Genomic DNA, 27,202 nt, shown 5'->3' on the forward strand with positions numbered 1-27,202 from the left:
TGTTTTTCATTTTAACACCTCTCAAGTCAAATTGTTATTTGATTTGGTCCTAAACCAACCTTAGGAACGGGGGCCCAAGTCGTAAAAGGTACAAAATGTGGTGTCTACAGATACCCCTTTTTTGATTCGTGGACTTCACTCACAGAATCAAAAGAATAAGAGACAAAACATTTTGTTTTAACATACGGCTCAGGCCTAACCCATGCACATGGCACACAGCACGCATACATAGGGTGAGGTGCGACTTCGCAGAGTCGCTTGGGATTCTTATGTCTAAATTTCCACCTTTATTGGTGGGGAAACAAGCAACGACAGGTTCACTATCCAAAAACTGTTTTGCCAATTGCAAGCAAAAGGTGAGTGACTCACTATCCTAAAGTCTCTTAAAAAGAAAAACAAACAAATGTGCTTTTACAAGCTCAAACAACCAAACAAACAAAGGTGCTCTTACGAGCTTAAAATGATATATATGTTTGGTGTCCATTTAGGGCTTTTGTCTCAAACTTCGCCGGGTGGCTTGTGTCTCTTGTCTTCTTCATCTCTATCTCTACCTATTCTTATAAGCCTCTTGCCTCGAGTTGACCTTGGTCTCTATCTTAATCTCTACCTCTTCTATTGTGCTTGCATGATCAATTCCTTTGGGATATGTGCATGAGTTTTGTCCATTTTGACCCACGAGGGAATTTTGGGTGAATGATCCACTAGGGATGATAAAGGGGAACTCACTAGGGAATATGATCTTCTTGAAGTTTTGGTGACCCTTAGGGGAGCCTCCTTATTGGGGAAAAAGAACTTGCTAAGAAGTTTGGTGGTGATTTTGACCTATGAGGAAGTCTTTGAAGATATGTGATCAACCAGGGAATATTTTATTTTTCTTCATGGCTCACTGGGGAACTTGTGCTGACTCTACTCACGAAGGGGTTTCATCAACTTCACAGGGATTACCTTCTTCACAACTCATAAGGGGGTTGTCATTATGCCTTGGACCCACAAGAGAGTCCCGGGCATATCCCCAAATTTGCGCTGATGGAAGCTCCACAGCCTCATGAACTACCTAGTTCTGGTTGTACCATATGGACCAAGCAATGACAAAAGATAACTCGAAGTCATGAGAGGTTCCCTTCTCCAAAATTTGCATTGCAACATCTATGAAAGCATGGTTTTCAAGCAACAAGCCTATAGGACAGGCTTGCCAATGCCACCATACTTCCCAAACTTTTTTACAAAAAATCAAGGCATGTTGGATGCTTTCAAGGGCTTTTCCGCATAAGGGGCACAAAGCATCAACCCTGATTCCCCTATTTCTTAGGTTTACACGTGTTGGTAGACCATTTATACATGCTCTCCATGAAAAAATTCTAACTTTGGGGGGAATCTTAAGTTGCCACATTTTTTTCCATAACGGGGTTCTATAGTCCCCATTAGAGCTTTCACCCCCTTCTATCTTGTCAACTAGAGGAATGGCAACATAATAAGCAATTTTGACTGAGAAGACACCTCACTTATTTCCTACCCAAACTATTTTATCGTCGGGGAAGGAATAGCTTAATGGAATTTTGAGGATGGTGTCTGCCTGAAAGGGACGAAAAAGGGCCTACACCAGATCAGTTTTCCACCTCCTTGTATCTTCATCAATGAGTGAGGAGACCATGGGGAAATCATCAAAAGCCTGTGGGGGTGAGCATACTCTGCACGTGGTTGGTGTGGGCAGCCATTTGTCCTCCCAAATGTGGATTAACTTTCCATTACCCACATTCCATCTTGTACCTCTCCTAATGACTTCCAAACTGCTGTGAATACTTCGCCAAGCATAAGATGGGTTGTTGCCTAATTTTGCTCCAAAGACATCTCCATTAGGATAATACTTGGCTTTATATATATGAGCCACAAGTGAGCCTTTATTTGTAAGGAGTTGCCATCCTTGTTTAGCTAACATTGCAAGATTGAAAGCTTGTAGATTTCGAAACCCAATACCATCCTCTAACTTTGATGTACACATTCTTTTCCACCCAACCCAAGCCATTTTTGCTTCTTCACCTTTATAGTCATCCTTTCCAAGTCTTCAAATAATCCATTTGGTAAAAGGAAGCAACTCATTGTATACGTTGGAATCGCTTGTGCAACCGCCTTGATTAGGATTTCCTTACCACCCAAAGACAACATTTTTTCCTTCCAACCCGATAGTTTCTTTGCCACCTTTTCTTTGATTTCCACAAAAACTTAAATCTTGGATTTTCCAATCACAGATGGGAGGCCAAGGTATTTACCATGCCTAGAGTCCTGCATAGGCCCAAGAATCCTAATAACTTCACCCCTTTTCTCACTGGTCATGTTTTGGCTAAAGAAAACTGATGATTTATCTGAATTAATTTTCTGCCCCGATGCCACTTCATAGTGCTCCAGTATTTCTACAAGCTTGTGACATTCTTGGCTATCTGCTCTACAGAACAAAAGACTATCATCTGCAAAGAAAAGATGAGTGACTTTTGGGCAACCCCTGCAAATAGAGTTACCATTGAGCCCATTTTTGTTATTAGCATCCACAATAAGAGCTGAAAAAGCTTCAATGCATAAAAGAAACAGATAGGATGATAAGGGGTCACCCTGCCGAAGTCCCCTAGATGGGATTATATTGCCATGTGCTTCCCCATTGATTAGGACCGAGTAGGAAACAGTTGAGATACATTTCATGATCCAAGCAATCCATTTTTCATGGAAACCCAGCTTCTTCATTACTTTTTCCACAAAAACCCACCCTACTCTATCGTAGGCTTTGCTCATGTCTAGTTTAATCACCATATAGCTTCCCCATTGATTAGGACCGAGTAGGAAACAGTTGAGATACATTTCATGATCCAAGCAATCCATTTTTCATGGAAACCCAGCTTCTTCATTTCTTTTTCCACAAAAACCCACCCTACTCTGTCGTAGGCTTTGCTCATGTCTAGTTTAATCACCATATAGCTTCCTTTGCCTTCCTTCTTGTGCTCTAGATAGTGCATTACTTCAAAAGCAACAAGGATATTATCCGTAATCAACCATTCGGACAAAAAGGCACTCTGATTTTCTGAAATAATATTAGGAAGCACTGCTTTGAGACGATTAGCCAATACCTTGGAGATCAACTTGTAAGTAACATTGCTAAGGTTAATAGGAAGAAACTCCTTCATTCTAGTGGGGTTTTTAATTTTTGGCACCAGGGTTATATTTGTTTTATTAATCCCATCCATAGGCATATTAGAGTTCAACACATTGAGCACCATTTTAGTAACATCTAAGCCAACAACATTCCAAAATTTGTAGAAAAATATAACAGACATACCATCCGGTTCGGGGGCTTTTGTTGGATGCATCTGTTGGAGAGCTAATCTGACCTCTTCTATTGTGAAATCCTTAATGAGGTTCTCGTTCATATCATTGATGACCTTAGGATGGATAAGGCCGGTTACTTCTTCAACTTGACTAAGATGTATGGTGGTGTAGATGTCCTTAAATTATGATATGGCAGTGGTTGCTATGCTAGCTCTATCATCACACCAAGTTCCATCTTCACTCCATAGGCCAGTAATAGTATTCTTTCTCTGTTGTTTTGAGGCACAATGGTGGAAATACTTTGTGTTTCGGTCTCCTTCACAAAGCCATTGGACTCTTGATCCTTATGCCCACCAAATCTCCTACCTATCAAGTAGTTCATTAATTTCGCGCCTTAGCTGATTTATTTCTACCCCATTTTGTCCCTCTGTGTCTTGTATAATCAAATTACCGAGGACCTTCTTCTTCTCCTTAATCTTTTTAGTGGTGTGACCAAACACTGAATTGCTCCAATTTGTTAGGGCAAATGCACACTTTTTAATCTTAGCTGCAATACCTCCTGGTGTGCTTGGTTCCATACTTTCATTCCAATTTTCTTCAATTATCTCCTAACAATCAACTCTTCTAGTCCACATGGCTTCAAAATGGAACCTACGTCCTCTATGTTGTCCAATGGTTATGGACTCAGTTAGTAAAAGTGGACAGTGATCAAATGTTGTGTCAAGTAGGTGGTGTACCTTGATACTGCTAAAGTGGTCAAGCTAGTCAGCTGTTGCAAAAGCTCGATTAAGCATTAAATAAATTCTATCATCCCCTTCCTGTTAGTTACACCAAGTAAAATCTGGACCACAATAACCCATATCTTTAAAGTTACATCTGTCAACTGCATTGCGAAAACTATCCATTTGTTGTTGAGGCTTTGAGGCATATCCCAATTTCTCCTTTCTTAAGAGAATTTCATTAAAATCTCCAAAACATAACCATGGAAGCTTGTATTGCTTGTTTAGAGTATCCAAAAAATCCCACGACTCCTTCTTCTATCTCTAAGCTTTCCTCTTTATTTGTTCTTTTAGACCCAACAGCATTTGTATAGCTATATTGGGCTTCATTGGGCTTGTTATCTCTAGCTCATCCCTTTATTTTTTTTTTCTTTGGTTGGCCCACTTTTGAACTTTCATCAGCCCATATCTTGTCCTTTTCTTCTATCAAGTCAAACTTAAGAGCTTTCCGAAAGTTACGTGCATACTCTTCGCTCTATGTAGTTGGTGTCACCTTTTTAGAATTGTCCCATCTTGGCAACTGATAAGCCGTCTAACCACTTGACCCTGCTTCCTCGCCTACGGCCCCCCATTTTTCACTATTCCCAACTCCATACCGACCATCGAATTTCTGAGTTCCTCCGTTGTACTCCACCACCAAACCACTTGTGTCTTCAGATAGTGTTTGAGACCTTGTCTTTTCCTTTCCATCATTTGATTGGTTGCTGCTCTCATTCCTAGGTTTTACTTTTTCTACACTTCCTTTGTAGTTTCCATTTGCTCTGATCCAATCCCTATACTGGTGCTCCCTTTTTTGCTCATCAGAAAATGTTGGACAATGTCTATCATTGTGTTCAATTCTTCCACAAAGAAAACAAATTGTTAGGAGCCTCTCATATTTAAATGTAACCCATAACCTTTCACCATCCAAGTTTGCCATATGTCCTCCCCTCCAAAGAGGTTTGTCCACCTGCAATTTTACTATAATTCTCATAAACTTAGCTTGATCGGACTACCATGATCTCTTATCAGTTTCAATGTAGTTACCTATTTGACTTCCAATATCCTTCCTAGTTTCCTTAAACATATTTTCAAAAGGTAAGCCCCATACCTAAACCCAAAATGGAGAGTGTGAGAACTCCATGTTTGCTATTGTTAATCCCTTTTTCCACCGTCATAGAAGAAGGAGGTTGTTATCAAAGTTCCAAGGTCCATTTTTTTCTACCCATTCCATTTGATACCTTGATTTAAACTTGAACTGAAGGATACCATTACCCGCCTCTACTATTCTGAGATTTGATCCCATCTTCCATGCTGACCTCAGTGTATTTTTGAGGGCACACTGATTTTGCTGTCGATCTGACTATAGTTTTCCAAATAGACTCAACGAGCATTCGTCTTACAAGTCCGGTTTGCTTTAGGTTGTAATCTGGATGTCTTTTTCTTCTTCTTTAGTGAGTTGCAGATTTTTTAGCCCATCTAGGATTATTTGTTCCATACTGTTAAGATTGGGAATTGATCATGCTTCAACCGGATTAAAACATAACCAAAGAGAGAACCCCAGGATAGGAATCTTAGGGAGAGTACTCTTACAGAGAGAGGGAGAGAAGCTCCTACGAGGGAGAGTTAAAAGACTATATTGATGTGTTAAGTGTTACTCTTGTTTGTTGTTAGATCCAATGCATGTTTAAGAATAGTTTTTGCTTTATTTATCTTTGATATCTCTGTTGTTAGTTTAGATTGTTTAGTTTTGTATTAGAACTATGCTAGGGTTTGTTAAATTACTACTTTTTTTGTTGTTTTGAAACTGTGTTTCTAGGCGTGTATGCGTGTGCATGCTCTATGCATGCATACGCATACTCAAAGTATGTGTACGCATACAGTTAGGATGTGCACGCATACTTGTGCCCAGAAACGCAGATTTAGGGTTCTTGATCACATGTTTAGATCTTGTTGAGTTTAGTTTTCACATATTTAGCATTAGGTTAGTAAAATAACTTGTTTCACCTGCTTGGTTTGATAGATTGATGATTAGGGTTTATGCTGAGGCGTTATGGTGTAGCAAGGTAAGTGAGGTAAGTCATGCTTAATTACATGAACATGCATTTGATTTGGTTGGTGAGCATGATATGGTTGATGAACATGATGAACTTTTTTGATTGATGAACATGATTAATATGCTTGATTAAATGCCTTGTTAATGCTACCGCCTTGGATGTGCTTACTACCCTTGGATATATATTGCTAGATGAATGGTAGGGTTTCATGCTATGGATGAGTATGGGACATATGCGATGTTTGGATGTTAGATGCATGTTAGTGTGGGTGAGTTTAGAATAACATATTAGAGGACTCTTTGATAGGATTAGGATTTGGAACACAATGAGTGGAGGCCGACATATGGACTAGGTGGAGTTAGATGCCTAACACCTTCCCATCCCCATACCTAAACTTCGGATATGTGCTCTAGTAAAGATTAATCCTTCCATAAGAGTGCTATATTTATGGTTCCTAGACCTAGTCTAGGTGGCGACTCTATTTACACCCTCTGCCATGATCCACCCTAAGCTAGGGCGTACTTCCCATGAATTTAGGGAAACCCAAAAGCCCGTTGTAAGCACTTGCGCCCACACACTTCACCCTACTTTCATGGTAGAAATCTAGCAGCATTTCAAGTCAAGTGCATCATAGCACACAAAACACTATTCTCACCGAACTTTTGCGGTGAGAATATGACAAGAAAATGCCACATTTTCACTGCAAAAATCTGGCAAAGTTTCGCGTTTGGTGCGCTACAGCACATTTTGCAAGGTTTCTTTCCTATGTATACGGCATGCATCAATATGCTTGAACTAAGGCAAGCCAAGGCTTACCGAAGTACTAAACACATGATGCGTGTCGCATACACGAGGAAGCCAATGTCACTAATTGACATGGATAGGGGCAATCACACACATGGTAGATCATGCATCCAATGAAGCATGACTATGCATCTATAGCAAAGCCTTGAATGCATACCCTCACTCCAAGGTTAAGAGCATCCATGATTAGAAAGGGGTTACCTTCCTGACCACGTATGTCCATCATTCAAAGTACATAACTACCTTTTTAACAACATACATAGCATGTGCAATGCATATACACATAGAGCAGAAAAGAAAAGCAGACATATCCACATCCAGATGGTGTGGCCCAAGCAAGCTACATGTAGACACTCCATTTCACACCCATAATTTAACCTTGGAAGATGAAAAAATGACCATTTTATGTACCCCAAAAATCATGGTTTCATTTTAAACATTAACTCATTCATCAAATATCACGAAAATGATCTTGAGGTTCTAACAATCACAATGATGTGTTTGGTTCCCAAATCGGACGATCGGATTAAAAGATATCACAAGATCAAGTTTTAACAATCTACATGCATTCATTTGGGTGGAACCTATCACATATGATTAATTGAAATTAATTTTGATTGGTTGATAATTAAAATTAATCAAATCAATTTTTGTGATTTGTGGAATATTCTTATTAAAATGTGATTTGTTGCATGGGAATAAAAGAAGCTGATAGATATTAAATCTACACTAATAATTACATTTTTAGGATAATTATCTTATAAATAATTGTTTTAAAAGCCTAATTATCAATTTGAGATGAGTTTTATCATGAATATTCCATGTGGGTTCATACCTATCTTTGCACATGGGATCTCGAGTCACATCCAACCCACATTTGTTCCCTGAGGACACATATTCTCTTTGTTTGCTTGCTTGTTCACATGCTTGCTTGCTTCTTCGCATGCTCTCTCTTTGCTTGTTTGTTACCATGTTTCCTCTCCTTTGCTCGAGTACTTGTTTACTTGTTTCCTTTCTTTATTCCTTTGCTTGTCTGCTGAATTCCTTTTTCTTGTTTGTTGCGTGTATAGATAATATGCAGACACAATTCTCACAACATGGAAACCAAAAGACTACAAAAGATGTTGCGGGTATGTGTGTAAGTGTATATATATATATATATATGAGTCCGAATTTGATAAGGATGGGGTGTAAAATCCATGTGTACACCATCCAATAAGAGATCTCTATATTAGTTTTTTACTTAAAACTCAAAACATTCTACTACACATAATAACATCTCAATAAACTCTCAAATAAATTAGATTTTCAAATGGTATTAGAATTAATTAAGTATGGTTGTAACTATTCTTTAATATGTAATATGATGATGTGATGTGTAGGGATTAGAAAGGTAAAACTTGGGTTTTGCACCATATCTTTATTGAATTTAATCTCATATATATAGTCTTCCCCTATATAGAACAAGGAGACAAAAATTGTCAGTAGGATGTTGGATAATTGAGGATACTAAATTAATGTTGGGAAAACTAGTTTTGCATCTCATACAAAACCCACCGCGGAAGCAACATAAAGATCTACTTCGTTCATGTGAGATAACATGGAATTTCTAAGTTTTAGAAACAAAGAATAGAAAGGTGTACCTTGATGCAATGAAATTCAAAACAAAAGAATATCGAACTTGGGAAGACCTTCAATCTTCACCCCAATTCCACATATACCCAAGATGTGTAGTCTCTCAATCATTTATGTACGCACTTGTTCAAGAAAGAATGTGTTTTTTTGAGAAAACTGTATTTTTTTTTCTTTTAATCGTACATACATTTTTTTAACTGTCAAAAGGTAGTTACTTTATTTAATAACTTTTATTAAATAAATAAATAAATAACTGATTATCTAAATGGGCTTTAGTGTGCGGCTTGGGATGGGACCAAATGAACAAATAAAGCTCTAGCTCCAATGAGATTTGGGCTTATTTGTCAACTCTTGACATGTCCAAAGTTACCATTAATTATATTTAATACCACTATATAAATATAATTGCTAAACATGACTTTATTATCTAAACAATTATCTGTCAACTCTAGGCTTTATTAATAAAATTAAATCCCAAGACTTTATTATCTAAAAAATTAACCCCTTCATGAAAATATTCGTAATAATACAAAGTCATAATATATAACTACATTTTAAAAAAATTACTACCTCTTGATCCTTGAGTACCTAGTTTAACCCTTTAAGTTATTCATATATATTTATAAAATCAAATTTCATAAAATATAAACTTTAGTAACTCTTTACTAAAGTGGTTAGGCTTAACACTCTGAATAACCAAACTCATTAAACTTATCATAAGGGAATATTTTATATCTCTACAAAGAGACTATGAATTCCTTCTTGAGAATATGTGTTCCTTTAGCACTACGTGTGGTTGCCCAACATAGTGAGATTTTGACCGTTGAATTAGATCTCACTACTGATATATCAAAGTAACCTACATTTCATAATCAAGTTCACTCTCCTCTTAGGATTAAGAGTTTATGAAAATTAAAATCGTGAGATTTATTATTCAGTTAGTAGTCGTTAATAGAATAATTAATCTCACGGTGGTCCAGTTCAATGTCTTATACATTTAAGAAACATCAACATATCAACCAGAAGTCTCAACTTTCATGATCAAAACAAACCATCTTAGTTGACACGTTATAGTCTTCACAAATGAAATGTCTAATTTCATCACTGACTACAAACTAAGGTTTTGATACAAAAAACTTGTGATTTATATCTTCTGTGACTAATCACATACTATGTATCTCAATGACTATATGATAAAGTCCAAATATTCATGCTACCATTATTTTAGATAATAAAACAAATTCATTATTTATAATATAATGTTATACATAATATCATACACAGCATCGTATAATAGGATTTTAGGGCACTAATCCTAAAAATTAAGGATTTGGCTTACCTCCGATACTTTTTTAACTGAAATCTCATTTTGTTTTAATGAGAAACTATCATTTCACCCACTAACTAAATAAAATGTAGAAATTAAAACACACTACCACCTAACATTGTATATTTAGGGTGAGTTTGGTTTGGCTTTTTGAAAAAGTGCATAATGAAAAAGTGAAGTTTTTCAAAAAGTACATAATGAAAAAGTGTTTTTTAAAAAAGTTGAGTGTTTGGTAAAAGCTGTTAAAAAGTGATTTTTGAAAAAGTTGAGTGTTTGGCTAACACTTATAAAAGTGACAGTTTGATGGGTAAATTACCAAAAAGGGCAATGTATATATAAAAGCATTTCTAGTAGGTTAGGAAAATTTTTGTATTGTTTGGACAATCAACAGTGACATTTACTTTTTGCCTATCCACTTTTTTAATTTTTATTCTTTTCCTATTCATTCTCAACAATTATATTTTTCAACAAAAAATGTTACATCCACAATATTTTTTGCAATACTTTCACAAGAATCATAACAAAATCTTATATGGAAAGTTGTTACTAATTCTAATTTAAACCCGCCACTGAAATTATATTTTTACTCACCAATATTAGCTAATTACTTAAAATTTATTGTGAAAATATTGTTATATTATTTTTAAATTGTCATTTCTTATTCTTTGCCTTTTCTTTCATCCATACGTTTCCTTTTCTTTTTTTTCTTTTTTTTCTTTTTTTTTTTGTCTTGCATTTTGTCCATCACACACATATACCCATCACTTGATTCCAGAAGCTCCTTTCCACACATTTATACCCACCACACAGTACATCCTCTCCTTTTTTTTTTCTTTACTTCCACTTGATTCCAAAAGCTCCCTCACTCTTTCTTTCTCCAACTCTCTCATTTTCTACTTTTTTTTTTCTTTTTCTACTTGATTCCATAAATTCTCTAGCTCTCTCTGTGATACGTCTCACATAAATCTTGCTTTCCTTTGGTGTCATTATTTTCAAACACACACAGACACACATGGAGAGAAAGAAGAAATCACCTTTGCTCCACCACACCACCACCGCTGCTCCTCTTCCTCACTGCAGAGTGCATGCTACTAGGAGTCATATCGGCTTCTATTTTTTTTTCCTTGTTCTTGATTAGTTGTTGTTTCTGATTTTAGATTTATCTCAGATCGGCTTCTTCTTTTTTTTCTTGATCATTTATTGTTGTTCTAATTTTTTTTTTCTATTCTTGATCTGCTATTGTTTTTGTTTTGATTTTAGATTTATTGTTTAACTTATATCAGTTTTATGAGAGCAAGAATTTTTTTGCTTTTATTGTTGTGGTTTGATTAATTTTATTGCGTGAGTGAGCTTCAAGGCAAAGGGAGAGCAGAGAGATGAGATGAGAGGAATGAGGGACAGGCGTGAGAACTGAGGACTTTTTATCAAGGGTAATTTGGTAATTGAAGGAAGAGCCCAACGGATAGTTCAGAAGGCTCATGGACTTTTTATTTTATGAACCTCCAAAGCTCCATAAGTTTTGCGCGTTCTTAGCCTTGGCCCAAAACGTAACTTTTTCTAAAAATTTGTGTTTTGGGTTGAACCAAACGTACTTTGAGCTCCAACTTTTACAGAAACGTGCATTTCAACTCCTAAAAGCTTAAACAAACAGACACTTGAAATAAAAAGACATATCCAGTTAAAAAAGTACTAAAAGTAAGCTAAACCCTTAAATTAAGTTTGTTCCTTTCTTTTCTTTTTCTTTTTTTAAATTATTATTATTGTTTTAAATTTAATGGGAACGTATATCATATTAATTTGTACCCAAATATATTACTAGATCAATCAACGAAATCTCTGTCACATTTGGCTAGATCTTCGCCAATCTGGTGAGATCACCAAACATGGTAAAATCTCCACAAGAGGTCCAGATCCGATGGAGATCACAACATCTCTGCAACAGGCCACCAACGAAAGGAGGACAATGAATTCATTCTAGCAATCTGTTCATCCCAAATCAGATGGTTACCAGGTCGGCAAGTCATATTCCACCGGTCAGTAATGAATATTAGATTCTACACAAACCCAACCCATGGACGCCCCTTAACTACAAAGATCAATTTTCAACCAACCCAGACCCTTGAGAGTCTCTTTGCATGTTGCCCTTAAATCTATTAGCGTTGGATCTTAAGTTATAAGCATTTAAATTATAACCGTTGCATCTGAAATTAAAATAGTGAAATTACAGATTTCACTATTATAATGAGATATTTTAATGAGATAATAATCATGAAAACAAATTTCATCTTCATTAGCCTTTATATCTTTTACCATTTTCTACATTACAACCTCAAACATATTGCAACCCGTACAACAAATGTACAATGCAGTTAAATCAAATCTTGCCTCCATGCAAAACTTTGGCTTCAACCTGCAACCCCGATCAAGATGTTCTGCATGGGCTTCTGCTAGGCGAACCCGCAACAAATCCAAATTTACCTAAAATACCCAGAAATAAGAATATTAATAATTAGTCTGGACAGACGAATCATTTAAAGTAATCCAACTATCAGTCTGTTTTCTATCTTTTACACTCCTATTTTGTAAATATCTTTTTCCATAAGAAAAGGAAAAATATCTTTACGATATGATCACCTCTTCACTATGAATCAACTTTGATTACTAGTGGGGCATACTCTTTAAAACAACTATAAAGTCATCCGTTATGTAATGTATGCTAACGACATAGTTTTCTTCTCAAGAAAAAATATAACACTTATGCCATCCAGCCTAAAATAGTTATATTAATCTCACATAGGAATAAGTAGGGAAATTGATGGAGATAGCAAGACCTCATTGTCTTTGTTGAGTTGAAGTTCACACAGAGTGCAGTATATAAGATGGTAATTCTCTAGCAACTCTCCTTGCTTACATATGGGGCACCAAATCTTCTCGCACTCCTACCATCAGCATCCAAAATTCTAATTAGTTTCTCTTTACTTTCTTTGCAAAAAAAGGGGGGGAATGGGAAAAAAGCGTTTTTAAAAGAAACTGTTTATAAGCATTTTTGCAATGTTGGATTCACACAGAACACATGGGACAAGTTTTGATAGAATATGGACACACCAAGTAGCAGATTGAATTAAAGCAAGCAAGGGAGACAAACCAAGGTAACTCAGAATAGCCGTCAGACTACAAGTGCCACAAGAAAAGCTGTCCTGAGAAGTAAAGGTAGCAGGAATGTCTTGAGGGGTGCTAATGAATTGAAAGATTTATGGTTTCAAGGGATTCTATAATAATTAAGCTACATGGGTATTACCTTCTTCTTTTTTTAAGTAAGATTTCATTAATGAAATTCAGAGGGTGCCACCAATATACACAGGATGTATACAGGTACACTAAAAGTACATTGATCAAGCAAGTCAGGCAAAGCAGCAAAAGAAAACAAGCCCAAAGCATTTATACACTCAAGCAAAGTCTTGAGGAATAAAAGCTCTAGGTCATGAACCGATCCTTCACAGCAGCCCTTAGAAGTCCAAGAATTTCTCTCCAACCAAATATCCCCACATGAGAGAGATTATACTCCAAATCTCAGCATTACTACACTTGCTGAACTTGCCTTGCCAACTGACTAAGAGCTCCACAACACCTTGCATGGGTATTTCTTTTCTTTTTTTCTTTTTTTTTTATTTGAGCATGGGTATTTCTTAATTTGCAAGCAATAGCAGAAAAAAATACAAAGAACAATTAAGTATAATGATTAAGAAATATAAGGATAGGCAATGATGCATTCAAAATAAAGGAAACAAGCTCATTTATACACATAATCAACCCTAATTTTTGTGTTGTACATGAAGCCTTTTGTGATACTAAAAATAATTTTATTTAAACTGAAAACCCTCCAAAGGCAAAACCAATCAATTCAGAAATCTGTAGGACTCCATTTGATCAAAGAAAAACTACCTGAAATATGTGTAATATAAAAACCTGGCTCCCAATAAAACAAGTGTAAGATGCTGGAAACTACTACAAAACCCAGCCCAAGGTTGAAAAAGAAAATGGCCCCAATAATAGAAAATCTGTTCAGGCACACTCAGGACAAATATGCTTACAATTCTCAAGCCAGTGACTTGAAGGGTTTTGTGTGTGTGTTAACTGCCTGGTTCAGGCTTGCAATGGAACCTAATTTTCCTATCCATTTCTCTCGCATTCAACAACCTCTTCTTTTCTTTTCTTTTCTTTTCTATTTTCATTTATTTCTTTTCTGGTTGAGATCCTTTACTGTTGATTAAAAGTCAAGGATCACATCCACCTCTATCATCTGGATTGTTAACCCCAGTGGCTTTCCTTCTCCGGCCCCTCCAATGAGTTCTCACCCTCTGAGGTGGACGAGAAAATTTCATAACTACTTGACATACAACAATTTTCAAGTAAACTGATAGTGGAACTAATATGATTCTATGTTTTATGCAAATAACAATTCAATCAGAATAATATGCACAATGACAACACAGACTTTTGAACATGTATATATGGCCAGAGAAATTAAATAAGCATGGTACATGGAATTAAATGTAAATTTTATAAAAAGATACATATATATACCACATACCATTAACTGTTGTGTAAACAAATACAAACTGTGGCTGTCATACCTGCTCATCATTCAGCTGCATATGCTCATAAACTGCACGGGCTAAGTATGCATCTTCTTCATCTTCCCATGTTTCAATATGGGCCTGAGGTTCTGCGAGCATAATCAAGCATTTATGTTCAAAAGATACTTTGATGTTTTGACCAATTTTTGATAAGTAACACTTTGACCAATTATAAGCTCCAAAGAAGACATATGTACATAGATCCAAATATATAATGGTCAAACACTTATTTGGTCCCTCAATTTTGTGTGAAGCTCCAATTTGGTCCTAAAATTTAAAAAGTAGCAAGACCATCAAATATCTAAAATGTTGCAACTACGTTGTTTTGCCTATCAAATGCAACAGAAACCACCAACAAAGCAATTATCACTGACAATGTTGTTAACCATAGATAAAGCTTTAATACTCCCTCCAATTCAATCTAGTTGGGCTGCTTTCCTTTTTGGACCATCTCAAAGTACATGGAAGTTTCCAAAAATGTTCATCCATTAAACTTTCAATATCACTTTTAAAATTTGGACCCACATTTTTTAAAATATGAATCCACCTGTTTTCTTCCTTTTCTGAGTGAATAATGATGACAAGAATGCTTCTTGGCCAACCTAACAACATTTTAGGAGGATTTTTATATTTATTTTGTTTAGTTTAAACAAGGAACAGTCATACAAATGTGTCAAATATGCTAGTTGCTTATTCATGCCATTGAGTTTGTCCAAAACCCCAAAAAAACCACAGCCATATCCACCACTTGTGCCACTAAATTCATGGATTTATCCAAATCCAGTGTGGATGCCAAAGTTGGTGGGTTTTTGCATTTTGTTTGGCTTATGGACATGATGAAGCTTGGAAATAATGAATGCAGTAAAGCTTGGTGTAATTGATTGCTTCTTTCTAAATTTGAGAATGTAATTGATACTTCATGGAAGTTTTAGGAACCAGAATAGGGTTTTGTCCACATGCATAAAATACATACATCTGCATGCATAAAGACACAAATTGAATCACTTTCTGGCATTAAAATTTATAATGGGTGTAGTTTGGAATTATAAGGAGATGAGAAAAAGATAAAAGCAAAACCTCAAGCTGGGAAAATAAGGTAAACTAACTGACAGGGGAAAGATATTGATCCAAAGAGGAAGTGAAGACAAAGATCAAAAGGGTAGAGCAAAGAATGAATTGGATATTCAGTTGACTGAAAGAAATGAAATTCTAATTACCATGCTGAAAACAATTGCATCCATACAAAAGTTTTCACCTATTTTTCTTTGCATGACAACATCTTTGCTTAAGTGGATATTTTGGAGATATTCCTCCAGAAACAAGAAATTAAAGATCTCATATAAATTATTTTTGTAAAATAGATACTATGTTTTGCCAATACACTCTAGTTCAAATAGAGATTCCTCCCCAGTGCAAATAGGATGGAGGATGAGATCATGAGGTTCAAAACCCACTAAGTACAAGTGTAAGTTAGAGAGAAACAGTGAGACCATGTTTCACCTTTTCTAGTTGATTCTGCCCTATAATCCTCATAAAAGATCCTCTGCATTTCTAACAAAATCTCTTCACATTCGCCTTGAGAAACATTATGAAGACCATCATATTCCCATAACACATCATTGGCCTCAGGGGCAGATGCTGGAGACTTCAAACAATCATTCAATGATGAGTCCTCAATCTTTTTGAGTTCATCAGATATTATGTCCTCAAAAGCAGATTGGATTAAGTCCTGCAGAAGAGAGGAAATGGGATAATAAGTAGGTGATGGGATATAAAATTTTATTCTAGAGAGACAAGTAATTCAGAAGGAAGAGAAAGGAAAAAAATAATTACTTTTCATACACATTCGTTCTGTTCAAATTATGTCCAGATTGAAACAGAATCTGAACATGTGATATGCAGAATCATTTTATATGTATTTGGGAAATTCCATAAAACCATTTTGGTTAGTTATGTAAAAAATGCTGCAGTGAGTAAAGGCATAAAAGAGTATTCTTTTCATTTTGGGTTGGGATGAGGGGGTAGGGTAAATTATGCACCCAATGGATCTTGCTCATTGGCATCATAAAAGAGTATTCCAAAATTCACTTATCAAAAAAAAAAAAAGACACAGAGTATTCTAATATTCTATTTCCTTTGTTCAGCAAATTGTGTAACAAGAACCAAATCCAATGCCACCAGTCCCAAATCTCACCACCCCCTCCTCCCCTCTAAAATGCTATTAGCGATGCATCCAAAGTCATGAAAAATGTCCCACTGACAAATCCTCTCAGTAAAACACCTCAACAATGTGTCCAAGACACCAGCACACTTCTTAGTTATTTCCAAAGAGTCATGTGGGTCAAAGGCAAATGGGCAAGATGGGTAGAAGGTTAATTGGATGATGCCCATTTGCAAATGTAGTAGGGAAAGCTCCTCTCAATGCTCAAGGCCACACTGGATATTGAACAAAATGTCTCATATGTTCTTAACCCTGATCATGCAAGATGGAAGCATTGAGGTTGATATTGAATAGATACAGAAATCACTTTAAATAAAAAATTGTCAGGTTGATATTGAAATAGATACAGAAATCACTTTAAATACAAAAGGTCAAAATAGACTTTTCCCCTCCTTAGACCCCTTGAGTTGACATAACTAGAGACTAATCGGATGCAATTGTGGAAGCAGACAACAATGAAATTAGAAAATAAGGAAAATGATGTGCCATGCTTGTTCAACCAAGGAATAGGAGAATCAATCAACTCAATTTTCTATTCCTATATGAAATTTAAAGGTTATCATACAAAAATGATATATTGCATGAGCCATTTCAGTTTGAAATCAAATAAATCCACCAACCCTTCACACCCTCCTACTGCAACAACAAACAATTACGCACTGTCATTTTGGACGATAAACTCTTAACAAACACATACTCAAACCTGTCCCCTGTCCCTCTTCACACACACAAAAAAAAAAAAAAAAAAAAAAAATGAACAGTAGTGTGAATAAATGCCCTATACCGAATCCAGCCTAATTAACACCATTTTATCCCAAGAAAGTACTGCCTTACAAACTTATAACAATCTTTTCAGAGATAATCCTCATTGGTTACTTTAAGGAAAATCACACAAGCCTTCCTACTGCGTATAAGATTCTACAAATTCAACCTTTCATTAGTCATTAATCCCCCCAATGTTCCGGATCAAGATTTTCAACTTGTAAGTCATTGGACTGTTCCCATTCCCAAAGAAATTCAAATTGCTCATTCATACCCTGTTTTTCGTAGTGCAAAAAACAATCCAATCCTTCTCACCACTAAACCCTATCTTTCCTACCTACACAACTCCTCTCTTTCACCCTCTATCTATAGTTTATATGGCCTCAAACAAACTCCTAACACTCTCAATTCCCTCAAATAGACACTTTTTCCCCCTTTCTTAAAGCCTTTAATACGTCTCAGAACTCTTTTTTTTTTATTTTTTTGATAGGTAATAAGACTTTTATTGAATGAAATGGACATCATGCTCACGATGATGAACACTCTGAACATGACACAAATACATAAAACTCGAGCTAAAGCTAACAAAATGCAAAAACTCAGGAATGGAAAAATACATTGCGTAAAACCTCAAATATGAGCCCACTGAAACTACGTGCCAAATAAAATAGATTTTAAGAGATCTAACAGTCTCTCCATATCTTCAAAGGTACGGGTATCACGTTCCTGCCAAACTAACCACATTAGACATGCTAGAACCAAATTGCAAGTAGTTAATAGGTGCTTCTGAAACCAATTCCTCCATGCAAAAAAGAAGAGAAGTAATCGTCATCGGCATTACCCATTACCCATTAGATCCCAAACACCTGAAAAACTTCATTCCATAAAACATGAGTAAACTTACAATGGAGTAAAAGATGGTCCACAGATTCTCCATCACAATGACATAAGCAACACCAATTAACTAGGGACTACCCTCTTTTAAGAAGATTATCAATGGTGAGTATCTTATCTCTAGTTGTAGTCCATAAAAAGAAAAACACTGTTTTAGGCACCTTTACACGCCAAATGCTCTGGCAATGAAAAACCTCTTGAAAAACTTCAGCAAGAGGACCAGACAACAAAATATAATAAGAGCACAAATCAAACACACCAGTCTAGGTCAACTTCCAAGTCAGGTTATCATTGCCCCCACCTCCAAGTCAGCATATGGGAATAAAGAAGCTCAAAAAAAGTACACATCCTCCAATTCCCAATCATGAAAAACTTGGAGAAATTGTATATTCCACCTTCTACTTCCTTCTGATTCAGAAACAATTTCAGAAACAATCAAGTCAAAAATCTGAGCTTCTTTAGATTGAGAACAATCAATCAAATCTAGAAACGGATCCTTTAGAGGAGTATGCCCACACCAAGGATCATGCTAGAACCGAATACGTTGACCCTCCTCCACATCATACACTACCTATACAAAGAAGTTCTCTACCCCTACCCTAATACTCTTCCACATCCCACACCCATGAGTCCCTCTTTCACTTCTAGTGCACCAGCCTCCTCTCTCCACACCATATTTAGTTGCTATGACCTAATCCCATAACCTATTACTTTCCTTCCAAAAGCACCATAACCATTTTCCAAGCAAGGCTTGGTTAAACAAACCAATCCTCTGGATTTCCAACCCACCTACCTTCGTCGACAGACAAACCTTATCCCACGCAATTAAAGGATATTTAAATACTTCCTAAGAAGTCCCCTAAATGAAATTCCTTTGAATCATTTCTAGTTTAGCTGCCACAACTTGAGGGATAGTGAACAAGGTAAGAAATAGGTAGGGAGGCTCAAAAGAGTACTTTTTAACAAAGTAAGTCTGCCACCTTTTGACAAATATAGACGTTTCCAACCAGAAAGCCTCCTCCATCTTTTCTATAACAGGATTCCATATTGATGAATCCTTTCAATGTGCCCCAAGAGGCATAACCAAATAAGTCATAGGCAAGCTACCCCCCTTACAACATAAAACACGAGCCAAAGCATTCAGATTCCCTACCTCACCAACTGGAACAATCTCATTCTTACCAACATTGACCTTCAAGCCCGTAATAGCTTCAAAGAACATCAACACCATCCATATATATAATAATTGTTCCTTGGAAGCATCACAAAATAAGATAGTGTCATCAGTGAAGAGAAGGTGATAAATATTCAAACCTCCTTGCACATGAGATCCCGCTTGAAAACTAGACCGAAAGTCACCCTCCTTTGTTCTCTTCAACAACCGGCTCATCAAATCCATAACGAAGAGGAATAAGAGTGGAGACAAGGGATCCCCTCGATGGAGACCATGTGAATAAACAAAAAAGCCCATTGGAGAACATTGACAAGAACTAAGAACTGAACTGTAGAAATACAAGCCTTCATACATCTCCCCCACCTCGCCAAAACTCATCCTCTCCATAAGATAAAATAAGGCATCCCATTTCATATGATCATAAGCCTTCTCAATATCCAGCTTAACTATCACACCGAGAATACCACTCTTAATTCTACTATCCAAGAATTCATTTGCAATCAAAACCAAATCAAGGATTTGCCTCCCTCCAACAAAAGAGTTCTAAGAATCAGATATGAGTGTACCAAGACACTACAAAGTCTATGTGCCAACACCTTAGCCAAAAAGTTTATATAAGCTACCCACAAGACTCAAAGGGAGAAAGTCTTCAATATTTATTGCATCTTCTTGGAGATCAAACATAGAAAAGTGGCATTGAGAGACTTTTCAAACACTATCTATGAAAATCCACACAAAATAAAAAGCCATAACGTCCCCTTCGAGCACTCTCCAACACTTTCAAAAGAAAGCCATAGTAAACCCATCAAGCCTAGGGGTCTTATCTCCTTCAGCCTCCTTAAGTGCCTCAAGAATCTCCTCCTCAAATTCCCTCTCTAGAGATATCCTCTCTGATTCATCAAAATAGGAAAATCTAACCCATCAATTGTAGGCCTCCAAGATTTCCGGCTCCTAATATAACTTCTTATAAATCCACCATCTCATCTAGAATATCCAACTCATCCTCATAAAAAACATCTTCTACCTCCACTCCCCTAATATGATTGGTTCGTTTGTGAGAGTTAGCAATTCTATGAAAAAATCGAGTATTGTTATCCCTTTCTTTTATAAACAAAGCCCTAGATTTCTGCCTCCAAGAAATCTCTTCTAAAGAAACCAAATAATCAATATCAGCTCTAATCACAACTCTTCTAACTCTGTCCTCTTGGGTCAACACCTACAACCCTTCTCTCATATCAAGGTCTAAAAGTTCAGACAATAGACAATTTTTCCTAAACGACACATCCCCCACAACATGCTTGTTCCATTGCTTCAAATCCCCTCTCAAAGCCTTCAACTTACAAGCTAGAACATAACTAGGGGCCCCACAAAGTGATAACCATTCCACCACTGACGAACTCTATCCACAAAACCCTCTACTTTTAGCCACATATTGTCAAATTTAAAAGGACTCTTCCCCCCTCAACATGCCTCCCACCTCCACAAGAGGGCAATAATCCAACACCACCAAGGAAGAAGCCTTTGGATCACATCAGAGAAATGTTCCTCCCAATTTGCTGACACCATAACTCTATCAATTCTAGACATAGAAGAATTTCTAGTCTTGAAACTACATATAATCACCCCCCACCAAAGGCAAATCGAACGAAAGATGTTTCTTGATAAAATTTGAGAATTTGAACATGGCTGGGCAGAACGAATTACACCCAAGTCTCCCTACCAGATACTTGATAATGTTGAAATCACCAAACAAAAACCAGGCTAAATTCCACTGCAATCTCACACTATCAAGCTCCACCTACATGGCTTCCCAAAGACTATCAACAGTCATTCCATACACCCCAAACAGACCCATTCAAAGCCATCAACCACACACTTCAACAGAACGGAACTGAAAAAATACCTACTACACAGTAAACTTTCTCAACCACCCTTCTATCCCACATCAAAAGAATCACCCTTAGTGTGAATGGCATCCAAAACTACCCAGTCTACAAAAGGGTTGCCCCACAGACTTTTTACAATGGTAGAGATGGTAATGTCCAATTTGGTTTCTTGAATACAAACAACATCACACTTCCACTCCTTTAGTAAATTCTTCACAAAATCACTCTAATTAGGATTATTCAATCCCCTCACATTCCAAGAAAAAAACTTCAAAGTCATGGACAAAGCCCATCCTAGAGGATTTCAAACTACCTCTGGTATTTCTCCCAAATTGCCTGTCATGCCCATCATAATTAACATTAGAAACCATATTTCTTAATTCCCTCATACCTTTTCGGCTTGAATTACCTGCCTAACGGGTGTTAACAACAGCAGCTTGTGCTTCCCAAACTCTCTCAAGTTGTTGGAAAAAGGCAATACACCGACTCTCATAGAAAGCACAAGGAAAACCCACAAACTGACCAAACCCTTTGATCATCGTTCTCACCCATTCTGAAGGCTCCATGTCTTCTTCCAAAAAATTCCCAACTGGTACACCCTCCCTTGTAACTAAATCCAGGCCTCCATTAGGGTCCCAAAAAGCCAAAAGAACACAGTCCAAAGAATGACTAGCCTTACCTGGAGGAAAATAATCATCCCAATTCAGCAGTAGGATATCATCACCAACTGACTCATAACCCAGCTTAGAGAGACAGGAGAAACAGTTCTGACCTAGTGTACGGTGTCGCCGAAGTATGTTGGAGAGCTCAAAAACCGAAAACAACTGCAAAAGACCCATAACTAGAAAATCACTGACTGAACCACAACCAAAGGTTTGGTCCACTTCGGCGCTGGAAGTATGGTCCACTTCAGTACTAGAGCTTGGTAGCTCCTCCATCAGTGTCACGTCAGCCTTGTGGGTCCTCGAGCATTCCCCAACCTCCCACTGACTTGGTAGAACTTCAGCACACACATGCCCCTCTCGCAAAATGCCCAAGTCTTTAAAATTGACTTTGGGTTGGGCTTGTTGGTCCACACAAAGCCTAATCTCATTGGGTAGGGACTTAAGTACCACTAGATGCCCATTCTCATTGGGTTGGGTATTAAGTACCGTAGGAGGCCCCTTCTTACAAGTAGAAATTAAATGGGCAGGTGGGTCAAATACAACACTAATGGGCTGCAATTTATTAGCCCAGAAAATTGCCTGTTTGCCTTCACCTTCTAAAACAACTGCAATCTTTAACCCAAAGTGAGCCAGGGTCCATTTTACATTGGTCGTACGTGGGGGCCCCAGATTTTAAATGAGTAGGGATATTTGACTTTTTCACATAATCAAATCCCCCAAATCTCTCATTCAGTAAGTTTTGGAATCTGTTTCTCAATACATAAATCTCTCCCTGAAATCTCGTGGCCTTTTAATTTTTGCCAAACTTGAGAGCTTTGATTGTTGGTGGAATTTCCAAACCCACCACCCAAGAGCTTTGATTGCTAGTGGAATTTTCAAACCCGCTACCACACCTTTCCCCAAAAAGAGCTCACACATACTAGATAACTATAAGATACGTATCAATACGTCCAGGATACACCCGTGATAAGGCCTTGATACAATTGTAACCCAATTCCCGATAGTGGGAAATAGCCCAAACTTGTAAGAACTTTTTATTTATATTTTTTTATATATTGGTTTCTATGTTGAACACCAATGTTTTTTTCTTTTTTTGAGCAAAAGGTAAGTAAATGTTAAACACTTATGTAGTTATCTTTTTTATTCACTCTTTTAGGTCTTGATTTGTATTCTAAACATCATTTAATGGCCATGGATTTACTTAGATACTAAAATGCATACACTAAGCAAAATGATTAATTAAATTTCCACATCAGATCCTACTCCCCTGAAGGCATTTTCAAGATCAGCACAAATAAGGAGCATTGCTTATATAGTTATAGTTATACAGTTGCATAGTTATAGTTATACACACTGATAGAGTTTTGTTGAATTGTAAGTGAGAAACTTAGCAAGTAATCTACACTAAAATTTTGTGTGAGAAAAACTTTGATAGAGTTTTAGACTAGCCAATGACGACAAAACTGTAAGTAGACATATTTATTTCCTATTGGAGGAATTAAATTTGAAGTGCACTAGTGAATGTAGAAAGAAAATTAAGAGATTTTAAAGGTTTCTAGATGAGGTGAAGAGCAGTAAAGTGAATAAATTGGACTACACTACACTAGACAAAATCACAACCCTTCACTGATAAAATTTATGAGGTACAAGTGATAAATGCTTCCCATGAATAATACACACAAAACTATGCCAACAATAATATGAGATGGTATACATTGAAACGGGTATGTGGGGGTGGGTCTTCTGCTAACCCTATTAATGCATAAGATAAGATAAATAGTGTTCAAAAAGGCATAACATGTTAAATAAATAAATAAATAAAACACAATGCATTAAATCAAAACGTAAGCATCATCTAAGAAGAAGAAGAAGAAGAAGACGACCAACCTTAACCTTATTATTATTATGATTGGGAGAAGATGGCAACCTCAATTTCCAAAGCAAGCGGGTTCTGTCCTCTCGAACCCTTTTGTAACACTTCTCTCTCAGCTACAACAACAAACAAACATCATGAATTAATTGTAATTGAAAAATAATAAATAATATTTGTGTTAGAAGAAGAAGAAGAAGAAGAAGAAGGGACCTTGTGTTTCCAGAAGTGATAATTATTGAAGTGAGAATGGGTCTTCTTCTTCAGAGAAAGCCCCCGTCGCCGCAGCCTACTTGGTGAGGCTGAGGCATCCTCATCCTCCATTTCTTCTTCGGCGCTGGGGCTCGGAATCTCTCTCTCTCTCTCGCTCTCTCTCTCTCTCTCTCTCTCCGCACAAAGCCAAAATAAATCAATACTGTAAATAATTGATGATGCCCATTCAGATTCGGTATTAATTAAATGGGTAGATGGGTCGGGTCGGGTCAACACTAATGGCCTAGGCTGCTGCTGCCTGCAATCTTAAAATAGCCCGTTTTCCTCACCTTCTAAAATAGCTGCAATCTTTAACCCGAACTGAGTCCACTTTACATTGGTTGTTCGAGTGAGAGGACCTACCTGATTTTAAATGAGTGGGAAGGAATATTTTACTCTTTTTTTTTTTTTTTTTTAAATCCCCCAAATCTCTCATTCTATTTAAAATGACATGTAGTAAGTTTTTGCTTGGAAACTTTAGTATTTCTCAAAACTTAAAATCTCGTGGCCTTTTAATTTTTTCCAAACTTGATTGAGGTTGAGGGTTTTGATTTTCAAAGTCACCACCGCCTCTTTCCCCAACCTAAAAAGAACTTACACGTCCAACCACCAATCTTAACTCGTACGAGAACCTGTAAACAATCACATCGTGCCTCTTTCCCCAACCCAAAAAAACTCACATGCCCAATCACTAGTCTTAACTCCTACAGGAACCTGTAGACAACCACGTCGTGCCCCATTGTGGTACCCCGAAATTTCCACAAACAAACCACCCTTATTTGATCTAGGGGTAATCTTCAAAGTTTTCAAATTCTCATGTAACCATTTGAAAAAAAAAAAAAAAAAGTAGCTTGCTAAAGTTCCACCGGCCTATCTCTACCAAGCATACAATGATCCAATCCAAACTCGTCCTTCCCACCCAGCCATGAAAGTTGAAACACTCACTTGACACAAATAAAATAAAATAAATTTAATGAGACATTTGATGCAAAATTAGACTCCAATTAAAAACCAATTTGAAATCTAATTGAATGTTCTCACACCATATTGAATTTAAAAACAAGGAAAACAAAAATGCGAAATTGAGATCGAAGTTAAGGATCGAAATACTGCTTCCAACCAACATATTTGGGACCGAGATCCTAATCTAAAAATTGATTGATTTTTCTATTTGGAAGAGGCAATGCAGACAAAAAAAAAAAACATTTAATTTACCACACAAATGCATAGGGTGTGTTTGGATACCGCTTATTTTGCTGAAAACTGAAAACTTATTACTGAAAACAATTAAAAAAAAATTTGGGTTATTGTTCACTCCCCCAAACATTGTACATTTGTCTTAATACACTGTTTAGGTCTCATGAACAATGCAAGAGGCGCTGGTAAAAAAAAAAAAAAAAAGGCAAAACGCTTAACGTGGACGCTGGACGTGGGATCCAAACGGGTACATAGAATAGGATTGAGATTTAATGGTTTAAAGTATGGATGAAAATTTTTCCTCGCCCCTCTTAACCCACCCCTCCTCGCTTCACCCTGCGCAGGTTTTCCCCACCCCGCAAAAGTGGTGAGACAGGAATGGGGTAAGATTTTAGCCCCGCACCACGGGGCAGGACAGGGATGGGTTTAGACTTTTTAGACTCACCCTACCTCGCCCCTCTCCATTCCCACCCTGCATTGCTAAAGATTATAATTGTAAAAAATTTATACCATAAAACCCTACTATTTAAACAAATATATCAATATTAGCTTATTTTATTCTACCTAATGTGGTTCTCTGCCTTTATTTTGTTATGTGTTATACTATGAGATTTTTTTATTTTTTTTATTTTGTTATGATTGTCTTGTTAAACACTTGGATATATTATTCAATTTTTTTCAAAAATTGATTTGATTTGATGGGATAAATTTATTTGTAATTTCAAGTATATTGTTATCAATGAAATAAGTTTCATTTAAAAAATTGTACTAGTTGTAGGGTAAAGTAACAAAAAGTAGAATTTTACGGAGTAGGACGGGGCTTCGCGAGGCCCCAAAGGGCAGAGATGGGATGAGAAAGTTTTCTCCGTCATGCGAGGCGGGGCGGGGCGGGATGGGGAGGGAATGGGGCAAGACAAAATCATACAGGGCGAAGACGAAGACCCCATCCTTCGGCCTCGCCCCGCCCCATTGCCATCCTTAGTTTAAAGGAAAGGAACAATAAAAATTGTAGTGGCAAAATGAGTAAATACCTTTAATCTTAAAATTATGCAAAATATCTTCTTACTAAACTATTTAGCAAAATGCCCATATTTTGGAATTCAATTTTAAAACAATTGAATTCTGTATAAAACTCAATATTCTTAAAATCAAGTTTTATATATATTTTTAAGAGCCCGTTTGTTTAGGCATATTGAAAGAGCTAAACGCCCGTTTATCAAATTGCAGAAATCAGGATATGTTTAGCTGGGCGAAATTTGTGAGATTATGTTTTTGAATCAACAGATTTTTGTGTTTCAGGAAAGGCAATTTCCCGCTGCGATTTCGATATCACGCGATTTGCAAATCGTGATTCCGCCAATATTTTTTGTTGAAAACCAAAAATAGCCTCCAATCCTCTCCCTTTACCGTTGCATCTCCAGTCCTCTCCCTTCACCATTGCGTCTCCAGTCCTCTCCCTTCACCATATATATCAGTGGAGTCAATACTGGTACAGAAACACGGCAATTTCGTATCACTTTTTGTACCGAAGCTTACCGGGTTGTATCGACAAAACTAGGAAAAGAATCGGATACCGGACGGTAAAAGAAAAACAAGAAAAATGGATCTTAAGTGATTAACGGTAAAAGAAAATACCATGTAACCCATAATACCGCCATCGCCAACACTGTTCCGAAAGTGACCAACCATTCTTCTTCTTCTTCACGTCCATCCCTCCATTCTTCTGCATCTCTTACTTTTTAAGTTTTTAT

General features: G+C 36.8%; 2 protein-coding genes across 5 annotated transcripts; both read right to left on the minus strand.

Annotated features, from left to right (window-relative positions):
• Nucleotides 1–1,594: 1,594 nt before the first annotated feature.
• Nucleotides 1,595–2,023, minus strand: LOC112028795 (uncharacterized mitochondrial protein AtMg00310-like). Its single transcript, XM_024061485.1, has one exon. The coding sequence runs from the start codon at nucleotides 2,021–2,023 to the stop codon at nucleotides 1,595–1,597; it is 429 nt and encodes a 142-aa protein (XP_023917253.1).
• Nucleotides 2,024–12,162: 10,139 nt separating this feature from the next.
• LOC112028810 (uncharacterized) lies at nucleotides 12,163–24,438 on the minus strand. 4 transcript variants are annotated; one of them, XR_010629008.1, is made up of 7 exons: nucleotides 24,216–24,438; nucleotides 24,020–24,121; nucleotides 16,031–16,259; nucleotides 14,528–14,619; nucleotides 13,039–13,090; nucleotides 12,725–12,832; nucleotides 12,163–12,371 (listed from the first exon to the last, which is right to left on the minus strand). XR_010629008.1 is itself a non-coding variant. In XM_024061504.2 (6 exons), the coding sequence occupies exons 1-6, from the start codon at nucleotides 24,324–24,326 to the stop codon at nucleotides 12,368–12,370; spliced, it is 684 nt and encodes a 227-aa protein (XP_023917272.1). In that variant the 5' UTR covers nucleotides 24,327–24,436; the 3' UTR covers nucleotides 12,163–12,367. The 4 variants fall into 4 exon arrangements, 3 of the variants coding, with proteins under 3 accessions (XP_023917272.1, XP_023917270.1, XP_023917271.1); XM_024061504.2 differs by lacking the exon at nucleotides 13,039–13,090 and having other exon boundaries at nucleotides 12,687–12,832; nucleotides 24,216–24,436; XM_024061502.2 differs by lacking the exon at nucleotides 13,039–13,090 and having other exon boundaries at nucleotides 24,216–24,433.
• Between the last annotated feature and the right edge of the window lie 2,764 nt (nucleotides 24,439–27,202).

The sequence above is a fragment of the Quercus suber genome, unplaced genomic scaffold, assembly GCF_002906115.3.
Source record: "Quercus suber isolate HL8 unplaced genomic scaffold, Cork oak 2.0 scaffold_77, whole genome shotgun sequence".
In the NCBI taxonomy this organism is placed as follows: Eukaryota; Viridiplantae; Streptophyta; class Magnoliopsida; order Fagales; family Fagaceae; genus Quercus; species Quercus suber.

Coding starts and splice junctions, on each gene's coding strand:
- LOC112028795 (XM_024061485.1), bottom strand. CDS start 2,023: ATGGCTTGGGTTGGGTGGAAAAGAATGTGTACATCAAAGTTAGAGGAT.
- LOC112028810 (XM_024061502.2), bottom strand. CDS start 24,326: ATGGAGGATGAGGATGCCTCAGCCTCACCAAGTAGGCTGCGGCGACGG. Junction 16,260..24,019: donor ATAATAATAATAAGGTTAAG/GTTGGTCGTCTT, acceptor TCTCTTCTGCAG/GACTTAATCCAATCTGCTTT. Junction 12,833..14,527: donor TGCAGCTGAATGATGAGCAG/GTATGACAGCCA, acceptor TGCTGATGGTAG/GAGTGCGAGAAGATTTGGTG.